General features: G+C 35.9%; 2 protein-coding genes across 3 annotated transcripts; one reads left to right on the top strand and one right to left on the bottom strand.

Moving 5' to 3' along the window:
* Positions 1–1,402: 1,402 nt before the first annotated feature.
* Positions 1,403–5,162, top strand: LOC126733172 (V-type proton ATPase 16 kDa proteolipid subunit-like). Its single transcript, XM_050436373.1, has 3 exons — positions 1,403–1,641; positions 1,725–2,010; positions 4,531–5,162. The coding sequence occupies exons 1-3, from the start codon at positions 1,557–1,559 to the stop codon at positions 4,661–4,663; spliced, it is 504 nt and encodes a 167-aa protein (XP_050292330.1). The 5' UTR covers positions 1,403–1,556; the 3' UTR covers positions 4,664–5,162.
* Positions 5,163–14,514: 9,352 nt separating this feature from the next.
* LOC126733171 (probable LRR receptor-like serine/threonine-protein kinase At4g36180) lies at positions 14,515–18,390 on the bottom strand. Of its 2 annotated transcripts, XM_050436371.1 has the most exons (2): positions 17,269–18,390; positions 14,515–17,106 (listed from the first exon to the last, which is right to left on the bottom strand). In XM_050436371.1, the coding sequence occupies exons 1-2, from the start codon at positions 18,043–18,045 to the stop codon at positions 14,659–14,661; spliced, it is 3,225 nt and encodes a 1,074-aa protein (XP_050292328.1). In that variant the 5' UTR covers positions 18,046–18,390; the 3' UTR covers positions 14,515–14,658. The 2 variants fall into 2 exon arrangements, with proteins under 2 accessions (XP_050292328.1, XP_050292327.1); XM_050436370.1 differs by having other exon boundaries at positions 14,515–18,390.
* Positions 18,391–20,010: the final 1,620 nt, after the last annotated feature.

Raw genomic sequence — 20,010 nt, 5'->3', positions numbered from 1 at the left:
GATACACCAGAGGTAATACCGAGTGATTTTATTTCTGCTTGAAGATTTCATGATAGCTTGAAGTTGATCAGAAAGATAGTGATCTATATGGGTGTCATTTTTTATATGCAATGGAATGCTTTGCTGGTGCCAGAGACTCTAAACTAGTCTAAAGTACGTAGTGGGTCTATCTATCTATTTATCTGTGTGTGAATATATTGATGAAGTAGAACCCCCAATGTACCCCACCTTTGATGGAACTGGAATATATATATAGATAACTGCCAATGACTCTAAAAGCCTATAACAGTATGGATCCTTATCTTTTGCAAACACCGTAGAACAAAAGGGTAAAATGGCTGTTTTTTTTTTTGTAAGAATTGAGATGTAGAATTCTTGCTCTGGTGCATTTGCTTATATCAGTACAACATAGGAACCTCCTTGAGGGACCCATTGAAACTTTGCTTTGAAGGGACTACTCTCTATTTGGGATGGTTTAGGAACTAAAGTTTTAACTTTTAACTGAAAAATTGTCAATGTTTGGCAAACTACAGTTATAAAGTTACACTTATTTGCTAACCAAACTAATAAAAAGCTTTTAAACGTGAGAAAAAACGAAGAGGATATTATTGATATATTAGTTTATAAATACATGTCTTAGTTTTTGACTAGACTATTTCATTTCTTACCCATTAAATACTTTAAAAACTAAAAACCTTATGGACTAATAGTATAATGGATTGAACTTGAGATCTTTGAGTTTATGATACATCTCAAACCAATGAGCCCACCACTAGAATATGCCGGGTATACTTTATTTTTATACTTGAATCCAAATAATTCAAGAAAGGTTACTTAGTAATACCCCACTAAAACCTACTATAAATTGATTTCATGCATTGATTGAGGTAAGAAAATGTTCAAGTTTTCTTTCCTCTGAGTGTTTAGTAAAAAGAATGGAAAAGCGAAATAATATAAAATGTGATTAATTTGAATAAATTAATTGTTATTATATAAGGGTTAAAGAGAAGTTTAAAAAAGATTGGGCTAAATAGTAAATCCTCAGTAAAAGACATTCTCTCCCAGATGGGCAGGTCCGAAATTCCGAAAGAAGGTCTCATCTTCGTCCTTTTCCACCAAACCAAACAGACCTTAATTAAATTTTGTTATGGGAGTATATGAGGCCTTCTCCATTAAAGTAGGCTTGTCAATTCCTATGGGCCATGGCTTGTCAAAGCTCGACCCAGATTCATAATTTTACAGCGTCATGTCATCAGTCTAAATTTAGACTCTCAAGCCCTGTTTGTTTCATCGATTTAAATTTTGGGCTGAAATTTTCAGCACAGCCACCAGTTGTTGATAAAACTGTTAAAACTGTACAGCCCATAATAAGGAAAGCCACACCGAAGCTTCCTTTCCTTCCACCCAATTCTAGTTCGACAACCAAAAACAAGAACAAAACAAAACACACCATTTCCCAAACTCTCTCTCTTTCTAAAAGCGAACAATTTCCGATCAATTTCCCAAACTTTCCCAAATCAAAAACAAATCCTAGAATTCAGAAAAAAAAAAAAAAAATGTCTTCTTCTTCAGTATTCAGCGGCGATGAAACCGCTCCGTTCTTCGGCTTCCTCGGAGCTGCGGCTGCCCTAGTTTTCTCATGTAAAAGCACACTTTATTATCCTTAATCTTCATTTTTTAACTAGTAGTGTTTTTAATGATACGATTTTTTTGGTTTGGTTAAGGTATGGGAGCTGCTTATGGGACAGCTAAGAGTGGAGTTGGGGTGGCATCGATGGGTGTGATGCGACCAGAACTGGTCATGAAATCGATCGTGCCGGTTGTTATGGCTGGAGTCTTAGGTATTTACGGTTTGATCATTGCGGTTATTATTAGTACCGGGATTAACCCTAAAGCCAAATCGTATTACCTTTTTGACGGTTATGCCCATCTCTCCTCGGGTCTATCTTGTGGTCTCGCTGGCCTCTCCGCTGGTATGGCTATCGGTATCGTTGGCGATGCCGGTGTTAGGTACTCTCTCTCTCTCTATCTCCCTTTATTCATCGTTCTTGGTATATATCATATATCAGTTAATAGTTTGTTTTTGTGGGAAATGAGTATTAAGAAAGAAACGTGTATGTAATTGCAATAGGATGAGGTCACGTATGAGTGTGATTTTTGTGAATCTTGTACTTGTACAATTAGCTTATGTGTGAAGAAATTGTGTTTCTAGAATGGGTTCATTGTAGTTGATTGGAACTGTTTGTTGTGGTTTCCATTTTATGGATTTAAGAGGATGGTAAGTTGATTCAAGTTGGGGGAATGAAAATTTGTAGAGGGAGACAAAAAAAATGATGTTAGGAGAAGTAGTGAAAAAGGACATGTCAATAATGGAAGTAGCACGAAGTCTGACTTCAAATAGAATAGAATGGTGGAAAAGAAGACGTGTGGCCGACTCTGATTAATATCTATTGAGAATCCATAGCTGACCCCCAACAATTTAGGACTAAGGCTTTGTTATTGTTGTTGTATAAGATTCCTTGTCTTTTAGATTTTATTTTTTATTTTTTAGATAAGTAACAAAACTTCATTGAAAGTAAGGGAAACCAATACAAGGAACCAAAGCACACAGGCAGTGTCCTCTGGAACCAGTATATGTGAAAACTATTGTGCATTGATTGAAATTCTCTCTTTAGTGCTTACAGGCCATGGATTTTTTGATCTCCAACTATCCTTGATCCAGTTACCCCTGAACACATTCTTAAAGTATATGCATAGTATTGGAACAAAAGGGGTGGGATGTTGTATTTCTCATGTATTATGCATTGTCATGTTATTATAAGTTTTAGCCTTACAGTTGGTACTCTCCCCCTTTATTCATCTCTCTCTCTCTCTCTCTCTATATATATATATATATATATATAAATAATATTACCCAGATTTGGAATACTTTTAGAACAATTTGAAATGGTGAACAAATTAAAGAGAACATATAACTGGAAATAACTTTGAAACTTCAAAATTTAAGCATTTTGTAGGTTTAATTGCCCGCAAGCAATTAATGTACAAGTGAGAAAGAGTGAGTTGATTTAAGCTGAGAGAATGAAAAAGGGTAGAGGAAGACCAAAAGTAGTATTAGTAGAAGTAGTAAAAAATGGATATGTTAATTGAGGAAGTACAAAGAGTATGGCTTTGGATATAATAGAATGGCTGGTGGAAAAAAGACATGTGACCGGCCTTGGCTAATTGTTGAGGATTCATGGCTGACTCCAAAAATTTGGGACTAAGGCTTGTTGGTTGTTGTTGTACATGGCTTTTAAATGTTTGTTTGTATCTTGTTTTGATCTTGAATCATTCCTGATCCAATTAGCAAGTCAAGCTTTTGTGAAACCCCTAAACACATCCTTAAAATTTATGCATGGTATTGAAAGTTGAAACAAAAAGGATAGATTGTTTGTTTTTAATGTGTTATGCATTGTGTATGTCGTGTTATTATAAGTCTTAATCTTACAGATGGTTCTTTTCTTCTGCCCTTGGAGAATACAAGAGTGCATTCTATGTTTTCTTGTTAGACTGTGTTGGTAGTTGATGTATGTTATGCTTAGAGTTGTTTAGTGGTCTTGCTCATATCCCCAAGTTCTATTTTCATAAGGAACAATGACAAATTCTTGAATCTGACATTGTAAAAACTCATTGGTAGCATGAATTAAGAGGCCTTCTTCCTTTTGAATTTGTCAAACATTTGACTTTGGGACACCAATAATGATTTTTGTTGTGAATTTTGGTTCCTTCATGCAATCAAATTCTGTTGCAATCAATTTGAATGTAAGGGCTTAAGGAAGGTTTTTGTTAATCTCTGCAATCATTTTCCTTAATGACAATATTGCGTAAAATACATTGTAGTGCTTAAGGAGAGACAGAATGTTTAGCAAACACTGGTTGGAGATGCATATTTTTTTGTTCTGTGCAATAGATGCAAGTATATGGTTGGTTGGCAACTTGCAATCTTTTGTAGACGAGAGGATGCTACTACAAAGCTGCCTGAATGAATGCTCTTTTTTTAAGCCTAGGATACAAGTGAACTGCTTTTTGACATTGACCATTCATTCAAATGACACTACTAGGTTTACTTACCTTTTTTTCTTTCTTTTTTTGGTGATTACACCTGCACTCGGTGGGTTTTGAGCCCATGAGCTCAGCCTTCATCTTGTTCTTACAAGGGGATGGGCCACCATTTGATCTAGAGCACATTGGTTATGTTTGGCAGGAACGTAACAATAGTATCTTTGAAGATAATGAGAGATCCTTAGAATTTTTAAAACATCTTTTTTGTACTTTATTTCAGTAGGCTCATATTTGGGGTTTTAAACGATGTATTTCAATTTCTGCTTTCCTACAATCTGTTAGCTTAAGCTCTTGAGCTTTTTGTATTTTTTCATGTCCAGAGTGTTCATCATCATGAACACGATGTTCATTTTATTCAATAAAAGTTTTATTACCTATCAAAAAAAAAAGTGTGGGCCTTGCTGAAATTTGATTGTTTATCTGCAGAGCTAATGCTCAACAGCCAAAGCTTTTTGTCGGAATGATTCTTATTCTCATCTTTGCTGAGGCCTTGGCCTTGTATGGTCTCATTGTTGGTATCATCCTTTCTTCTCGAGCTGGCCAATCCAGAGCAGATTAGAGAAAGGTTTTCTGCAAGCTGCTGATGTTGGTGTTGTAGGTGTTGCTCAAGATTTGTGATGCATACTAAGTGGGCAATCTTGTGTCGAGTTATTCATTCTGTATGTGGTCTTTCCATTACATTTTATAGAGGTTCTCTGCTAATTTGGAGGTGAGTTTCAAAATAAAGCTTGCTGGGCCGTTGCTTTACCTGTTGCTGTATTGTAGATGTTAGCTTAAACTAGTCTAGAAACTGTCTTTGAGGCAGATCCCTGTCAAACATTCACTTTACATTTCTGATCGTCATTATTGTACTTAAAGTTGTGTTTCTAGACTTTCTGTATGTCTGTGTGTGTGTACTTGAAGAAATGTTTCTAGTATGGTCTATTCTTTAACTCTGTGAGAGAGAGATTAAGATTCCTGTACTGTAGCCATTTGTTGCTTGTTGGGGTGTACTTGATGGAGCCTGAATTCTAGCTTTGGACTGGTAACAAAAAATATGAGAGTATATGTTGTGTCTCCGTAAGTTTGAAGATTATGATTTAGTTTCTTTATTTATCATTTGGTCATTTGGAGTATCCTGCATTTGGGCCCTTTTTCATCAGGTAATTTTAGAAGACCTTTGTCATGGTTGCATTGATTTATCAGGTAAAACTTATATGTTGTTCAGTGTTCACTCAGATTGCTGCATATATTATGTTTATTTTTTGCTCCATTCGGAATCTAGGCTGAGTTTGACATTGCTAGATGCAAAAGTTTATGATTAGGTTACATGGTGCTAGAAATTGGGAGCCAGGTCCCTTCAGATTAAAATAGTGATACATGTAATATTTTGGTATTTGATAAGATGTGATGTTTTTCATCCTGGCAGAATAGGCTGTTTGTGGGCTGAGTTTCAAAGAATTCAATTATAAAATATCATAGCCTAGATCAAATTAGCAGGGCTCTTTTTTTTTTTTTTTTTCAAGTATAATTCAATAGTTACAAACTTACAATAATGGAAGAGAATATTTTAACCTGAGGTATCCTAATAAAGAAAGGCAGAGATTGCCCTTGGCAGCAGGGGTCTAAGTTGGGATACCTGTATACGCCCAGATTTGCTCAATCCCTGTAATATGAGAGCTCCTTGACGACATTGGTTGGATTATTGAAATATGGGAGGGTTTAAGCTTTGTGCGGCAAAACTGGCTGATATTGAGCAGTTTGGAAAGGGTTTTGAATCAAAGAGTTTTTTAACCGTAAATCATTATGGAACAATGGGCTGTTCTAACTTTTAATCGGTATCATAGAATGAGAAGGGGGAGTTCTTGACTGTGCCATCCCAAATGTTGTTAGAGCTGAATCCGTCGAGACTAGGCTGTCAATGGAGATAAAGTGTTTGGGCTTGAGCTGGGCTTAAAATAATGAAAGATTTCGTGGATGAGCGAGTAGACGAAGTTGAATTTGCGCAACTGACTATGATAGGCAAGGTGTTTCGCTTGGAAATTGAACTTATGCAGCTGGAGGGCCACTCTTTTTTCTTTGGACAAATGAGGCCCACTCTTATTGGGGGAGCCGGTTCTTGCACAGTACGGTCTGGCCACTAGGGAGTTGATTCATTGAATCGATCTATCTTTCTTTTTTTTTTTCTTTTTTTTTCCTTTTTTCCTTTTTTTTTTTTCTATATATTATAGACGATCTACTATATTTTCATAATAGTTTAGTTTTCATAATTATTGGAAAAAAGGGTATACATTAATTCTATTGATCGCATCACAATAATAAAAAATTATGTTTTCTTTTTTCTCTAAAATAGATCAATCAATAATGAGCAATTTTTTGTCTATATGATAAAGTGGAAGCTCATTAAATTTGTTAAATTAGATTTTAGTTGCCCTTTTAATATTTTGGCAAGCGTGTTCTAATTAGATTTAACATGCCAATTTAACATACCCTAATTTTTTTTAGCAAATATCATTGTAATTAGATTTCACATTCTCTAATATCAGCCAATGTCCCTTCCCTTCAACTTAAAACCACTTATAGCACACATTTTAAATTTCTATTAAAATTAACTTTAAGACATTCTAATCCATTTTAAACTAATTAAAATTTCTTATCGAAAGTTATTTATTAATTCAAGTATAATTCTTTTTTTAAAAGTTCTTAAAAATTGGTGATTTGTTTTGTATATCTCAATTTTCAAAATTCATTTGAAAAATTAGTTATGAAATAATAAACTATCTTCTTTTTTCCTCCCTAAAATTAAGCAGTAAAAAAAATGAACAATTTGCTTATTCTAGCAATTAATATTACATCGGTAATAGTCAACTAGCATTTTTTTCTTTCTTTCTTTCTTTCTTTTTGTCTTATATAAGGTAGTCAAGTACGAACAAATTTCTTGTATAATATATTAAAGTGAAAGCTTAATAAAGAATTCAAATTTAGTTCTAATTATACTGTAATTTTGTGCCAATTGCCCCTTTAATCTAAAAGCACTTCAACCCCATTCAAAACTACTTTTAAAAAAATAAAAATTATGAGGGTGCCCTAACTTGTATCTCATGACCTTATTAAGGGTTATTGAACTCACATTAAAAAAATGACATGTAATATTTTGTATTTGATAAGAGGTGATGTTTTTATTGGTAAGATTGATTGTATCTATGTATATTTTAATAATTTTTTTTTTATATAAGATAGAAATTCTACTCTAACATAAGCTAAGGGTATATGTGTGTGAAGTTCTCTCTTGGAGACTTGAAATTCAGCTTTTGCCTCACACACCCCACAAGCAATTATACTTATGAAGTGACAACTACACCAAAGGTGCGTGAGACATTTTGATAATTGATTGTATCAATGTACATGAAATATTTTTTATTTTTTATTTTGGTCAAACGGTAGAAAATTTTGTTGATATTTCTTCTAAAGTTTAGATACAACTCCTCTCTCTTAGATCGATTGATTGCAACATGCCCAAATATGGCATTGAATTAGAGATGTTGTCATTCTATTGTTAATTGTGCAACCCCTAATTAGGTAAAATGTTGAACCTCCTTTCATTCAAAACTAACTTAAAAACTCAAGTCAAATAGGGTTTGAGATTTTGAAAAAGAATAGCATGTGGTAACATGGTAGAGACTAAAACATGGTTTTTAAACTCGAACTGGACTGGCCGGCATGACTACGCTAATAAGCTTCGAACCTGTGACTTCTCCCCTAATAAGCACCAAGACTGAAGCCATAATCAACGGACCAGGTAAGCTTCATGTAAGCTAATATGCAATATTATTAAATTTATATTAGATTTACATGATTTATAGTTTCTAAACTTCTATGTCACCTTTCTTAACGTATTAAATATCACCAAATTTGTTTTCATTGCTAAATTAACTTGTTATTTAAGCATAATACCATTGCATAGGAATTTACTATTTATGAATTTATTTTAAAAGTGGTTTTTAGTTAATTGAAATGATTTCTACTTGAAGGATTATTATAAAATTTATTTTTATGCTTATTTATGTTGTACTATTTTTTATTAAACTTATAATGTACTATTTTATGTTGACTTTATAATATCATGAAAATTTAATTGAAAGTCTGTTTCAATTTTTAAGATATTTTAAGTTAATTTTGATAATATTTACAAAATTAAATACCTTTATTTTATTTTAATTAATTACTAAATTAACTATGACATTATCATGGTTTAACTTTGGTTGAACCTCGATCCAACCTTAAAAATCTTCAATCCCCCCCCCCCCTGGCCGGTGGCTCCTAAAAAAATGACTTTTAAATGAACAACAACTTTAACTCTTCTAAGGTCTTGCCCCTCCTGACATGAGAAAAGAGAAAACAAAGAAGCATTCCCACAATAACCCATCTGTACCATTGGCATAAGAAAGAAGTCAAAAACCTATATTACTTAATCAATAAGCCTAGCACCTAAGAAAAAGACACTAGTTCTCACTTCTTGAAAGCCACTATCACACATGATTTCACCACACCACACCATTCCCACTACTCTTTTATATTCTCCCCAATTCTTTTTTTTTTTTTTTTTTCTCCTTTCAAACTAACCACAACAACTCAATCAATGGACCCCATATTAATATTATCACAATATAATATAATAATAATAAGAAATGTTAGGGACACAACAAAATATTATAACAATTATAGTTGTTTACAATTGATTGTTTATTTATTATTAATATTGATTGATTTTCTTTAGGCTTTTTTTATTTTATTTTTATATTGACTTTTAATTTTGCCCCTCCTAAATTGAGATTCTGGCTCCGTCACTGTCTCCATTTACCATTCTTTGAACGGTTTGGATTTCAAAACCATGGACTAAAATGGATTGCTGAACAAAGTAGGTTAGACTAACGTGTGTTTGTGAGATTTCAACCTTTCATCCTGGCATAATAGGCTATTTGTGAATTAAGTCTCGAAGAATTCAATTATAAAATAGCATTGCCTAGATCAAATTAGCAGGGGTCTCTTAAGTCTTAATAAAGGAATACATATGCCATTTTATTAGAATAATGGGAGAGAGGAGATATGAATCCTAGTTCTCTTGATAAAGGAAAGCAAACTATGTCATTATATTATAAGACTCTTGGCAACAGAGATTGAGTTGAGATACCAGTTTCACAAAAGTATAGGCCTAAATTTGCTCGAGTCCTGTAGGAGGGCTCCTTGACGACATTGATTGGATTATTGAAATATAGGAGGGGTTTAAGCTTGCCTAGCAAAATTGGCTGAATATGAGCAGACTTGGAAAGGGTTTTGAATCAAAGAGTTTTAAGAGTAAAGCATTATGGAACAATTCTCTCTTTTCATTAGTATCATAGAATGGGAAAGGGGAGTTCTTGGCAAATGTTGCTAAGGCCGAATCCTTTGAGGCTTGGCTATCAATGGAGGTATAGTATTTGGGCTTAGATCTGGGCTTAAAATAATGAGTGATTTTGTGGATGAGCGAGTAGCCGAAGTTGCATCTGATTATGACGGGCAAGCTGTTTCGCTTGGAAATTGAACTTATTCTGCTCGAGGCCCACTCTTTTTTCTTTTTCTTTTGGACAAACGAGGCCCACTCTTATCTTGGGGATGGTTCCTTACGGTCTGGCCAATAGGGAATTGATTAATTGAATAGATCTATCTATATCTATACAACCGATCCAATAAATTTCTCTTTCTCAAAAAAAAAAAAAAAAAATCAATAAATTTCTATGTTATGTTTACTCATAATTTATGTCTATGTCTAAGTGTCATTTTAATTATATTTTAGATAATTAAAATTTATGCCAAGTGTGCCAATCAATTTGGAACTGGTCCAAATTTTCTATCAAAATTTATAAAAAAACTCAAAAATAAATTTCAATGAAATATTTTACTATGTTCTAAAAAATTAGTTGTTCACTTTAAATATATTTTCATAATTGTTTAGTTTTCATAATTATTTGAAAAAAAAAAAAAGGAAAAAAGAGTCATTCTAATTAGATTTCATATACTCTAATTTTATGTTAAATTAGCATGTAACCCATGCAAATGTATTGATACATTTAAAATTAAACACAATTTTTATTATAAAAATATAAATAATTAGTCAAATTATTAAAAAAAATTGCATGTAACACATGCATACATATAGATACATTTAAAATTAAACACAATTTTTATCATAAAAATATAAATAATTAGTCAAATTATTTTTTTTAAAGTAAACATAATTAGTCACATATTAAAATTCTTACTTAAATTTAATACTACTTATGATCATTTTTTCCCCTAATTTTTAATAAGAGCGTGTGGTGATTTTTATTGAGTATATGTGATCAGTTTTTTATTTTTAGTTCATTAATATTAGAGAAGAAAAAAAATCAGAGAAAAGACAAAAGTAGCAAGGTAGGTAAGTAAGGCATGGTCTGGGTTTTGCCCTTCTGCATTCCAGCCATGTAAGGGAGCAAGACCCACGACCGATGAGGTGTAAAGGGTGTGGTTTGGTGGAGGGGGGAAATGACCTAGATTTGGTATCCCGTCAAGACCAATTTTGGAAATATGCTATACTAGGAAATCATCATTACCAAAAATAGGAAAGCATCTTTACCAAAAATGGGAAGAAGGTAGGTGGGAACCATTTGGTGCATGTTAGATAGTGGTAGCAAAATTGGACACGACCTGCGAACACGACACGACATGACATGAAATTAGTAGGTTATGGGTTGAAACTTAATGAGTTAGTGTCATATTCGGGTTGACATGACCGACTTATTTAATAAGCAGGTTGGATTAGGGTCAAATCCGTGGAACCCGTTTAACCTATCTTACTCGTTTAATTAAATAACATTTTACCAATATACCCTTCAAACCCTAGGTATATAAACTTATTAGTTGTTGTGATTTATTTTCTTTGACATATTATGATTGATTATTTGTGATATTGAGATATGCTTTAATTTTGAATAATTATTTGTGATGCAGTTACTTATTAGTTCTGAATTTATATTAAAACTTTTTTTTTTTTTTTTGGTTTTTCATATTTCAATTTGGTTAATTCTATTTTTTTTTTCATTTTGATAAAATATGATAAATAGGTTGACACGATTGACCCGTTTAATAAATGGGTTGTATTAGGGTTGAGGAATCTTGACCCATTTAATAAACATGTCGAGTTAGTGTTGACCCATATAGTCGGATACTCATGAGTCGACACGACATGAACCCGATACGCGAACACGAATTGCCACTCGTAATGTTAGAGAATGAAGACAAAGGGAATTAATGAGAAAGATAAAGAGAGAGGCAAGGTTATTGTGGCCGGTTGGCCTTTACCCAAAAAGAGGAAAGAAGTTGTCACCAAGCAAGTAGTGGGACTAAATCCACTACTAGAGGCCAGAGGTTAGTGGACTTGAACCCATTTGCACACGGCCAAAAGATAGTGGCCAGTACGTTGTGGGTGTTGGTTGAATGCCTGCAGCAGACACAATGGTTGTTGAAAATAAGGGTAAAGAAGGAAAACCACCTAAGTTTGATCTTGGGTATAAAAGGAACCGTACCCATGAATATGGGAACAACTACAACAAGAACGGTAGGAAGAACAACATAGGAATCAAGGAAAAACATATGAAGGAAATCTAAATAGGGAGTTGAAAGTGAAAGAAGAGAGAGAAAAGAGAAAGAGCATGGTATTTGAGAGGAGAGAAAGTAGAAATACACGGCAGAATTAGCATGCATCACTAGGAATCCTTTCCCTCCCTCAGAAAACACCAAATCATGCTCTTTGCAATCTCCAAAGGATGACTACTCTGACTCACATTCCAAACCACTCAACTTTGTAGCCTAATTGGGTAACAAGGTTGTGTGAGTTGGAGTTGAGCTCTCTTAGTCATTATCCTGCTGAGAATACCTTTCTTTTTAATTCATTATTATGCTAGCAGAAACCTTATGTATTCTTTGCTGACACTGGTATTAGTGTGTTTATCTTTAACTAATTCTGCCATACGTGTATATATATACACACATTATAGTTCATATCTTGCAAAATATATTTTATATATTTGTATGTGAATATGTATTAGTGTGTGTGTGTAAATATTTGAGAATATGCTAACCTATGTAAACTAACATTTACTTGATGGCTTGCTTTTTCTTTTTTTTTTTTTTTTTTTTTTGGGTTTTAGAGTTTATGTGCAGAAAGTAGAGAAATAATTCTGCCAAAGAAAATGGAGAATAGTCACCCATGTTGTAGAAAAACGCAGAAAACTTTACTACATAGCAGAAAGTTAAGCAAAGTCAGTTTTGCGGTGGAAACTAGAGAAATGTTCATTCTTCAGTAGAAATAGAGAATAAGCCCTGTTTGTAGCGCTGTTCCTTGGGCTTTGGATTTAATGTTTGTGCATAAACTAACAGTGGCAGAATGGGACCTTGGAGCCCATTCCACAGGAGCGCTAGACCCAACTTTCTTCTTAAAAAATCCTAGACTAAGTATTATTTAATAACATCAAGACACGTGTCTAAGATACAAGAAGTGTAAAAAAAAACCCTCAACAGTTATTAAATAATAAACTTGCTTTTTCTTTTTCCCCTAAAATCAAGTAGTAAAAAAAAAAAAAAAAAAAACAATTTGCTTACTCTTGCAAATAATATTTTTACATATTTTTTGAAAGAGTTGACAAAAAGTTCAAAAACGAACATTGATAATATTCAACTAACATAAATTTTGTATTTCTTTCTATCTCTTTTTTTTTTTTTGGGGTCTAAAATAGGACAATCAAGAATGAACAAATTGTATGTATAATATATCAAAGTGAAAGTTTAATAAAGAATTCAAATTCGATTCTAATTATACTGTAATTTTTTGCCAACTACGGAGTACCCCTCTAATTTAAAAACACGGAACTACTCTTTTATGATTATGGGGTGCCCTGAGTTCTATCTCATGGCCTTGGTAAGAACTATTGAACTCACATTGTTTCGGTAGGTAAGAATGTGTGGTGGATGGTGAGATAGTATAGTTTTTGCTTTTTTCTATCAAAGAACACTTTCAATACATCGTTTCGTTACTCTTTTGGATGGTCAAGTCTTACCCTTCATCTACTCTTCTTCTTCTTCTTCTTCTTCTTTAATTTTTTACGGATCATTTTCTTCTTAATTAACTAGAGAAAAAGACGGTCAACTCTTACCTTTTGGAATGGAAATATTCTGATTTTGCCATTGTAGAGAGTAGTAATGAGAGCATAGCATTTTAGCTTGAACTAGAAATTAATTTTACTCGGGAGGCTCGGAGCTTCGTGCTTGAAATCATTTGGCGTACCGTATTAAATCTAGAAATCAATACGATGTATTAAACAAATCAAAGAAGGATACTTAACGGTCACTGCATCGGATTTGGACATAATTTCAATTTGTCTTGTTCTTAATGTCACTTTGAATATTTTATTTATGTGTTCCCTTTTTTCCCTCAATTCTTAATTATCAATTTGTCATTGATGCCATTGAAGGACAATTGGAGAATCTTTCGGTTATTGCTATTTGCTCCATATATTCCAATGCCGGTAAAAAGCAAAAAAAAGAAAAGAAAAAGGCGTGGAAACAGGGCTTTTTTTTATCCCCCCATGACTAGAGAAACTTAAATCGAGGGCAAAGCCAAAAAAGATAATTGGTACTTCCACTTCCAGTTCCACATGGTACAACACAACAGACTAGATTTCAAATCAGATAAAAATTTGATTCCAATAGGGTCATTCGTCATGACCCACAAAAAGTTCATTGGTGAGTGGTGACTATTTTTTGATCTTTCTCTCTCATCTTTCTGAGTCCCATTTCCTGCTTAATCCAGGGGCTAGTGGGACCTCAACTTGGGTCCTTGTGTCTTTTCCTCCACTGCCTCGTAATAAATTAAAAAAAACAGACGGCCAACAGAGTAACCCATGTGTCACCCTAATAATATAGAAAACTCGGTGAAGCTGTACTCAACCAAAGTTACCAAACTAATGCCCCAGTCCCACCCTTGGGAAAAGACAGTTCTTCGAGTTTATAAGCCAGCGCCAGAGTGTACACCTCGGACCCCACACAATTAACGGCTACATTTTTACTCGCCACAACAACCGGGATTCAGTCTTAAAGCCACGTGACCAACACAGATCAGATCAAATAATTAGTACTTTTCCTTTTGGCGGGACTGGACTTGTGGCCCCATCATTGTCCATTTTCTTTTCATCCAACCCTAACTGCGGCTTTGTTCAAAATCGTTGACTGTGATGGGTGAGATAGAGTGTGTTGAATTTTTCACCACACTCACAACCCTTGTGGACCCTACCTACTCCCTAGGCCAGCATCAAGTTAAAAATATGCAAATAATGGCAAAAGCATGAAAAACACTACTGATTAAAAAAAAGGCAAACCTTTTTTTTTTTTTTGGTTGTTGTTCCCTCAAAAACCTCTAAAAAAGTTCAGCTTAACTGTTACAATGAGAAATTAATAAAAACCAAAAAGAAAAGAAGAAACAAAATGGTTAACGTTGGTTTCGGGTTATGCCGGTGAAGGTTGAGAGGTTGGATCCGCGGAAGAAGGAATATCGGGTCCGACCCGACAGCCCTCTAGCATGAACACAATGTCTGACATGGTGGGTCGGTCAAGCGGGTCAGGTGCTGTGCATAGTAACCCAACTTTCACTCCTAGTAAAAACTCTTCCCATTCTGATGATTCAGGGTCAAGCTCAAGCAAACCAGGCTCTAATAGCTCTGTAATTTGACCTTTTTGCAATTGCTTTTTCACCCACTTCACAATGTCTTCGTCTTGTGTGAACATTACTGGTCGCTTTCCAGTTAATAGTTCGAGTAAAACTATGCCAAAGCTGTAGACATCTGATTCTTTTGTGGCTTCCCCTGTTAGAACTGCTTCTGGTGATACATAGCCTAAAGTCCCAACTGAAGTGGAAGTTGAGGCTTCAGCTGGAGTTGCAATTGTGAGGCGGTCTAGCCCGAAATCGGATAAATGGGCTTCGAAATCTGCATCAAATAGAACGTTTTGAGGCTTGACATCGCCATGTACCATTGAGGAGGTGTGTAGAAAGGCCAATCCACGGGCAATTCCTAGTGCAATGAGATGGCGCATTGGCCAATTGAGGACATGGCCATCTTGGTGAGATGCTTCCTGAAGCAAACTCGCAAGATTTCCATTTGGCATGTAGTCATACACTAGGAGCCTCAAGTCGGGTGAACCAGCATAGTATCCGCGAAGGACTGTCAAGTTTCGGTGCCTTACTTTCCCTAATGATTCAGCTTCTTTTCTGAACATGTTTTCATCTAGTGATCCATCTGGGAGTCTGCGGATTGAGAGCACCATTCCATCGCTGTAGCTGGCCTTGAAAACCAACCCATACCGTGTTCTGCTCAGCACGTTTTCTTCATCAAATTGTCTAGTTGCTTCAATTGTCTCTGCAAGTGTGATTTTGTTGTTGAACATAACAAGCTTTGGCCCTCCATTATCCGTGCTTCCACGACCTCCACTTGCTCCCGAGCTTGCCCTTCCGGGACTCCTCTTCTTTTCCCCAGATGCTTTTTCTTTGAGTTTCTTGCGCCACCTCAAGAGACTGAAAATGTAGAAGCAACAACACAACGACAGTAAGAGAGCTCCACCAGCAGCTACGACAATTAACAAAATCAGCCTCTTCTTCCTACCCCTATCCATTATAGCCACACAATTTCGATCCAATGGCTTCCCACATAAGCCTTGATTACCCGCAAATGCTGATGGATTATTGAATCGAGAACCCAGCATTAGGGGGATCTCACCTTGGAGATTATTATTCGAAACATTTAAGTTCATCAAGCCAGAAAGCATTGTAAGATTAGCTGGAATTGTTCCACTTAAGTTGTTAGAAGAAAGGTCCAGCATCGTCAAATTTGATAGCTTGGACAATGAGACGGGTATGCCACCTGAAAGATGATTGAAGTCTAGTAACAAAGCAGTTAACGAGGAGCATTCAGAAATTCCTGCTGGGATTTCACCTGTTAAATTGTTCATACCCAAATCAAGCACTCTCAAACGCGAGAGACCAGAGAGATGAGCTGGAATGTGACCCGTCAAAGAATTAGACCGGAGCTCAATAACTTCAATGTCAGAACAATTTCCCAGCTCCGGTGGAATTGAGCCCGAAACATGATTATCAGACAATGACAGAACCACCAATGACTGAAGAAAACCATAATTTGCCGGAATGTGACCAGAAAACGCATTGCTACTGAGATTCAAATATCGCAAACTCATCAAACTACTAAACCCTTCGGGAACATCCCCAGACAACAAATTTTCCTGCACAGCAATAACCTGCAGATTCGGCAAACCTGAAAGCTCAAATGGCAATTCACCAGAGAGACTCTGTTTGCTCAAATCAAGACTCCTGAGCCTGAAAAGATTGCCCAAACTCGTTGGAATCTTCCCCGAAAAACCATTACCGCTCAGATTTAGAACCATTAGCCGACTCAAAGTCCCAACACTTGTAGGAATCACACCAGAAAAATTGTTCCCACTGAGGTCCAGTGTACTCAAATTGCTCAATCTCATTAGCTCTACAGGCACAATTCCATTTAATCTGTTAGCTCTCAGATTCAAAGTCTCAAGCACCGAAAGGTTGCCAAAACTCTCCGGAACTGAACCGGTAAATGCATTTCCTCCAAGAGATAACACCTTCAAACCTCTCAATTCTCCGAAAAATTCAGGAATGTTACCTGTAAAGCGGTTTCCTTCAAAATCTAGAAACTGTAACAAGCTACATTTCTTGATTTCTATTGGAATTGCACCGCTAAACGAGTTATTCGCAATGTTGAGGCTCTCCAACTTCGTGACGTCTCCAATCTCAGCAGGAACTACACCAGTGAAGAAATTATTCGAAAGATCCACCTTTGTTAACGTGGAGATACTCGTTAACCACGAAGGAAACGCGGCGTGGATTTGATTGTGCTGAAGATCTAAAACCTGAAGAACACTGAAACACGTCACTGTCTCTGGCTTAACAATGTCCGTGAACGCATTAAACCCTAACTGAACATAACGAAGCGACGACGTATAGAGCGAGACATTGCAAAACATCGAAGCGGGAACCGAACCGGAGAGATTGTTTTGAGAGAGAGAGAGAACCTGAAGTTTCGGCAGAGCTCCGAGCGCCGCCGGAACCACTCCTCCGAGCGAATTGCCTTCGACGCTTAAGTGTACGAGCGACGAGCAATTCGCGATCGCCGAAGGAAGAGTTCCTTGTAATAGATTGTAGTCAAGCCATAGATACTGAAGCTGTTGAAGCTCTCCAAAGCTCGCCGGAATCTCACCGGAGAACTGGTTGTACGAGAGGTTGATGAGCTGAAGCTGAGTCAAGTTCGCGACACTCCTCGGAATCACGCCGGAGAAGGCGTTCGATGAAAGATCAAGGTAGCTGAGGCCGCTAGGAAGTTCGCCGGAGATGTCGCCGGAGAGATGGTTCTGCGCGAGGTTGAGGATTTTCAAACCGGTGAGGTTCCCGATCTCCGGCGGGAGAATTCCGGTGAGGGAGTTGTACTGCAAGAACACGGAGCGTAGGAGCGTGCATTTGGAGAGAGAGCGAGGAATGGTTCCGTTGAAAGCATTTGAGCGAAGACTCAGCTTCCGCAACATGGTTAGGTCAGCGAGACGGTCACTGAGTCGGCCACCGAGTTGGAGGCGAGGCAGGCGGAGCTCGGTGACTCGGTTGCTAGAGCACGCGACTCCACGCCAATCACAGGGAGCTAATGGCGTCGACGAATCCCAGCCGTTCAACGCTCCAAGTGGATCGTGGAGATTGAGTTTGAAAGATGTTAAGGCTTCAATTTCCGTTACTGTCCCGGCGCACGATAAGAAGGGTGCGCAGAGAACCACTACACAGAAAAAAAGAGCAGTAACGGCCATGGTTGGTAGTTATGGAAGAAATATCAAATATCAAATATCAAATATCAAATTAGTTAGTTTGTTTAAATGGCTAAAGAAACTAGTTGGGGGTGGAGGTTAAGGGAATGGGCACAGGGAGCGTATTTTAGCAGAGATGAATAGTATAACGATGAGGAAGAGAAGAGAGGAGGAGTGGCCATTTTGAGAGAGTTTACGTTAAGTGTTCACAGAGAGAGACCCACAGACGCTAAAAATGCTGCACAGAGAGAGATACAGATACTCTTTCTCTCTCACAAGCGCAAACCAAAATCTCCCTGTTTGGTATTGTGGTGTTCCTCTTCCCCAAGACCCTTTGAACAAATACTTATTTTTTTTATGAAATGGCATATGGTGGAGCCAACTCACTTTTTAACCTCATATGATGTGGGATGGGTTGAATCATTGAACCTTGTGTGACCTTATCTTTGCTCTATTGTTTAACTTTTTTTTTTTTTTTTTTCCCTCCCTTTTTTGGTTATTTTTGTTGTCTTTTAAAATTTTTGGTAAGTGAAATTTAAATATTGGTTGGACCAGTATTTGTAGGTCAATTTACTATTTGTACAAATTTTTAAATGAACATCATTTAAGAGGATGTCTATTAGTTAAAAATGTAAAGGTTTTTATTATTTTTCTTACCAATTTAAATTCTATCGTAAAAGGAGTACTACAAAATATTGTATTTTGAAGATCAATAATTTGAGATCGATGCAGTATTTTATTTTGTATTGTTGTTTCTATAGGCATTAGCATCTGGAATTACAAAAAATATTTTATTTTACCATCTAAAAAGCTATTTTATCTATTATACTATCTCACTTTACAATACACCTAACATCCTAGTTTTTATTTGGGATAATTATACTTTACCCACCTGTGGTTTGCCTCTAATTCTATGTGCCTACTCGTGGTTCAAATTTTGACACTTTGTCCACCTGTGATTGTCACCATTTATGTGTCGTGTACCCACCTCTCCCTCACCGTTACTCTAGAACAGAAATATGTAAAAACTCACTCCCATCCAGATCAAAACACTCTCACTCAAATTTTAAACATGAACAACATGAAGAACATACCCAAATTTTGAAACTTGAGTTGGCTCACTAAACCCAGAACATGAAGATTAACCAAAAACTAAACCCAGATTTTTCTGTTTTTCATGTTCAAACTAATTGTACCCAAACTAAACCCACAATCATGTTCTGGGTTTAGTGAGTCTGAAGAAAAGTAGAAGAACATACCCAAAAACTAAACCCAGAAATCTTGAAGATTAACCAAAAATTAAACCCAAAAATTAATATTTCTCATCCCACGAATATCTGCATATCCAATGCCCATCTCTTAAACAACATGAAAAAAAAAATCCATTCCAAAGGAAAACAAAACTTCTCTTTTTTGATAAATCAGTAAGATTTCATTAAAAAAAAAAAAAAAAAAAAAAAAAAAAAAAAAAAAAAACAGATCCGCCACAATTGAAGACAAGGCTCAATAGACAATTCCGACACAATCAACTCAACTAAAAAATATGCAAAAGAAGAAAACAATGTCCAACTCATGACTCATTTTTCTGCTCTAAGAGCTGAGACTACACTTTTTTTTTTCACAGTATCCATTAACTTCACCAACTACCATGGGGTTATAGATTGCTTTTGGATTGAAGAAGGGAGAAAGGTAATCCCCAGATGGAGCAGAGGACTCTGTTTAAGGTTGAACATTAATTTCCTCCAATATAGGAGCAACATAGTTTGCATTCCCTAATCAGAATTGTTGTACCGAGAAAATAGTCGTTGGAGACGAGAATCCAACGTGCACCGTGTCGTTGTGATCAAAGCTTCTGTGTGTTTCGTGGGTGACGATGGGTGTGGTAATACCAAAACGCACCGTTCAATCTCTTCTCAAGTAGCAATGTGTTTCTCCAACAGAATAGGGTCATGAACAGTACACGCATGG

Source organism: Quercus robur, chromosome 6 (genome assembly GCF_932294415.1).
Source record: "Quercus robur chromosome 6, dhQueRobu3.1, whole genome shotgun sequence".
NCBI classification, from domain to species: Eukaryota; Viridiplantae; Streptophyta; class Magnoliopsida; order Fagales; family Fagaceae; genus Quercus; species Quercus robur.
The sequence above is the reverse complement of the archived record's forward strand: the minus strand, read 5'-3'. Positions and strand labels throughout refer to the sequence as shown.

Excerpts from the sequence above, each read along its gene's own strand:
- LOC126733171 (XM_050436370.1), bottom strand. The coding sequence starts at position 18,045 with ATGGCCGTTACTGCTCTTTTTTTCTGTGTAGTGGTTCTCTGCGCACCC.
- LOC126733172 (XM_050436373.1), top strand. The coding sequence starts at position 1,557 with ATGTCTTCTTCTTCAGTATTCAGCGGCGATGAAACCGCTCCGTTCTTC. Across the intron at positions 1,642-1,724 it reads GGCTGCCCTAGTTTTCTCAT|GTATGGGAGCTGCTTATGGG; the intron begins GTAAAAGCACAC and ends GGTTTGGTTAAG. Across the intron at positions 2,011-4,530 it reads GTTGGCGATGCCGGTGTTAG|AGCTAATGCTCAACAGCCAA; the intron begins GTACTCTCTCTC and ends GTTTATCTGCAG.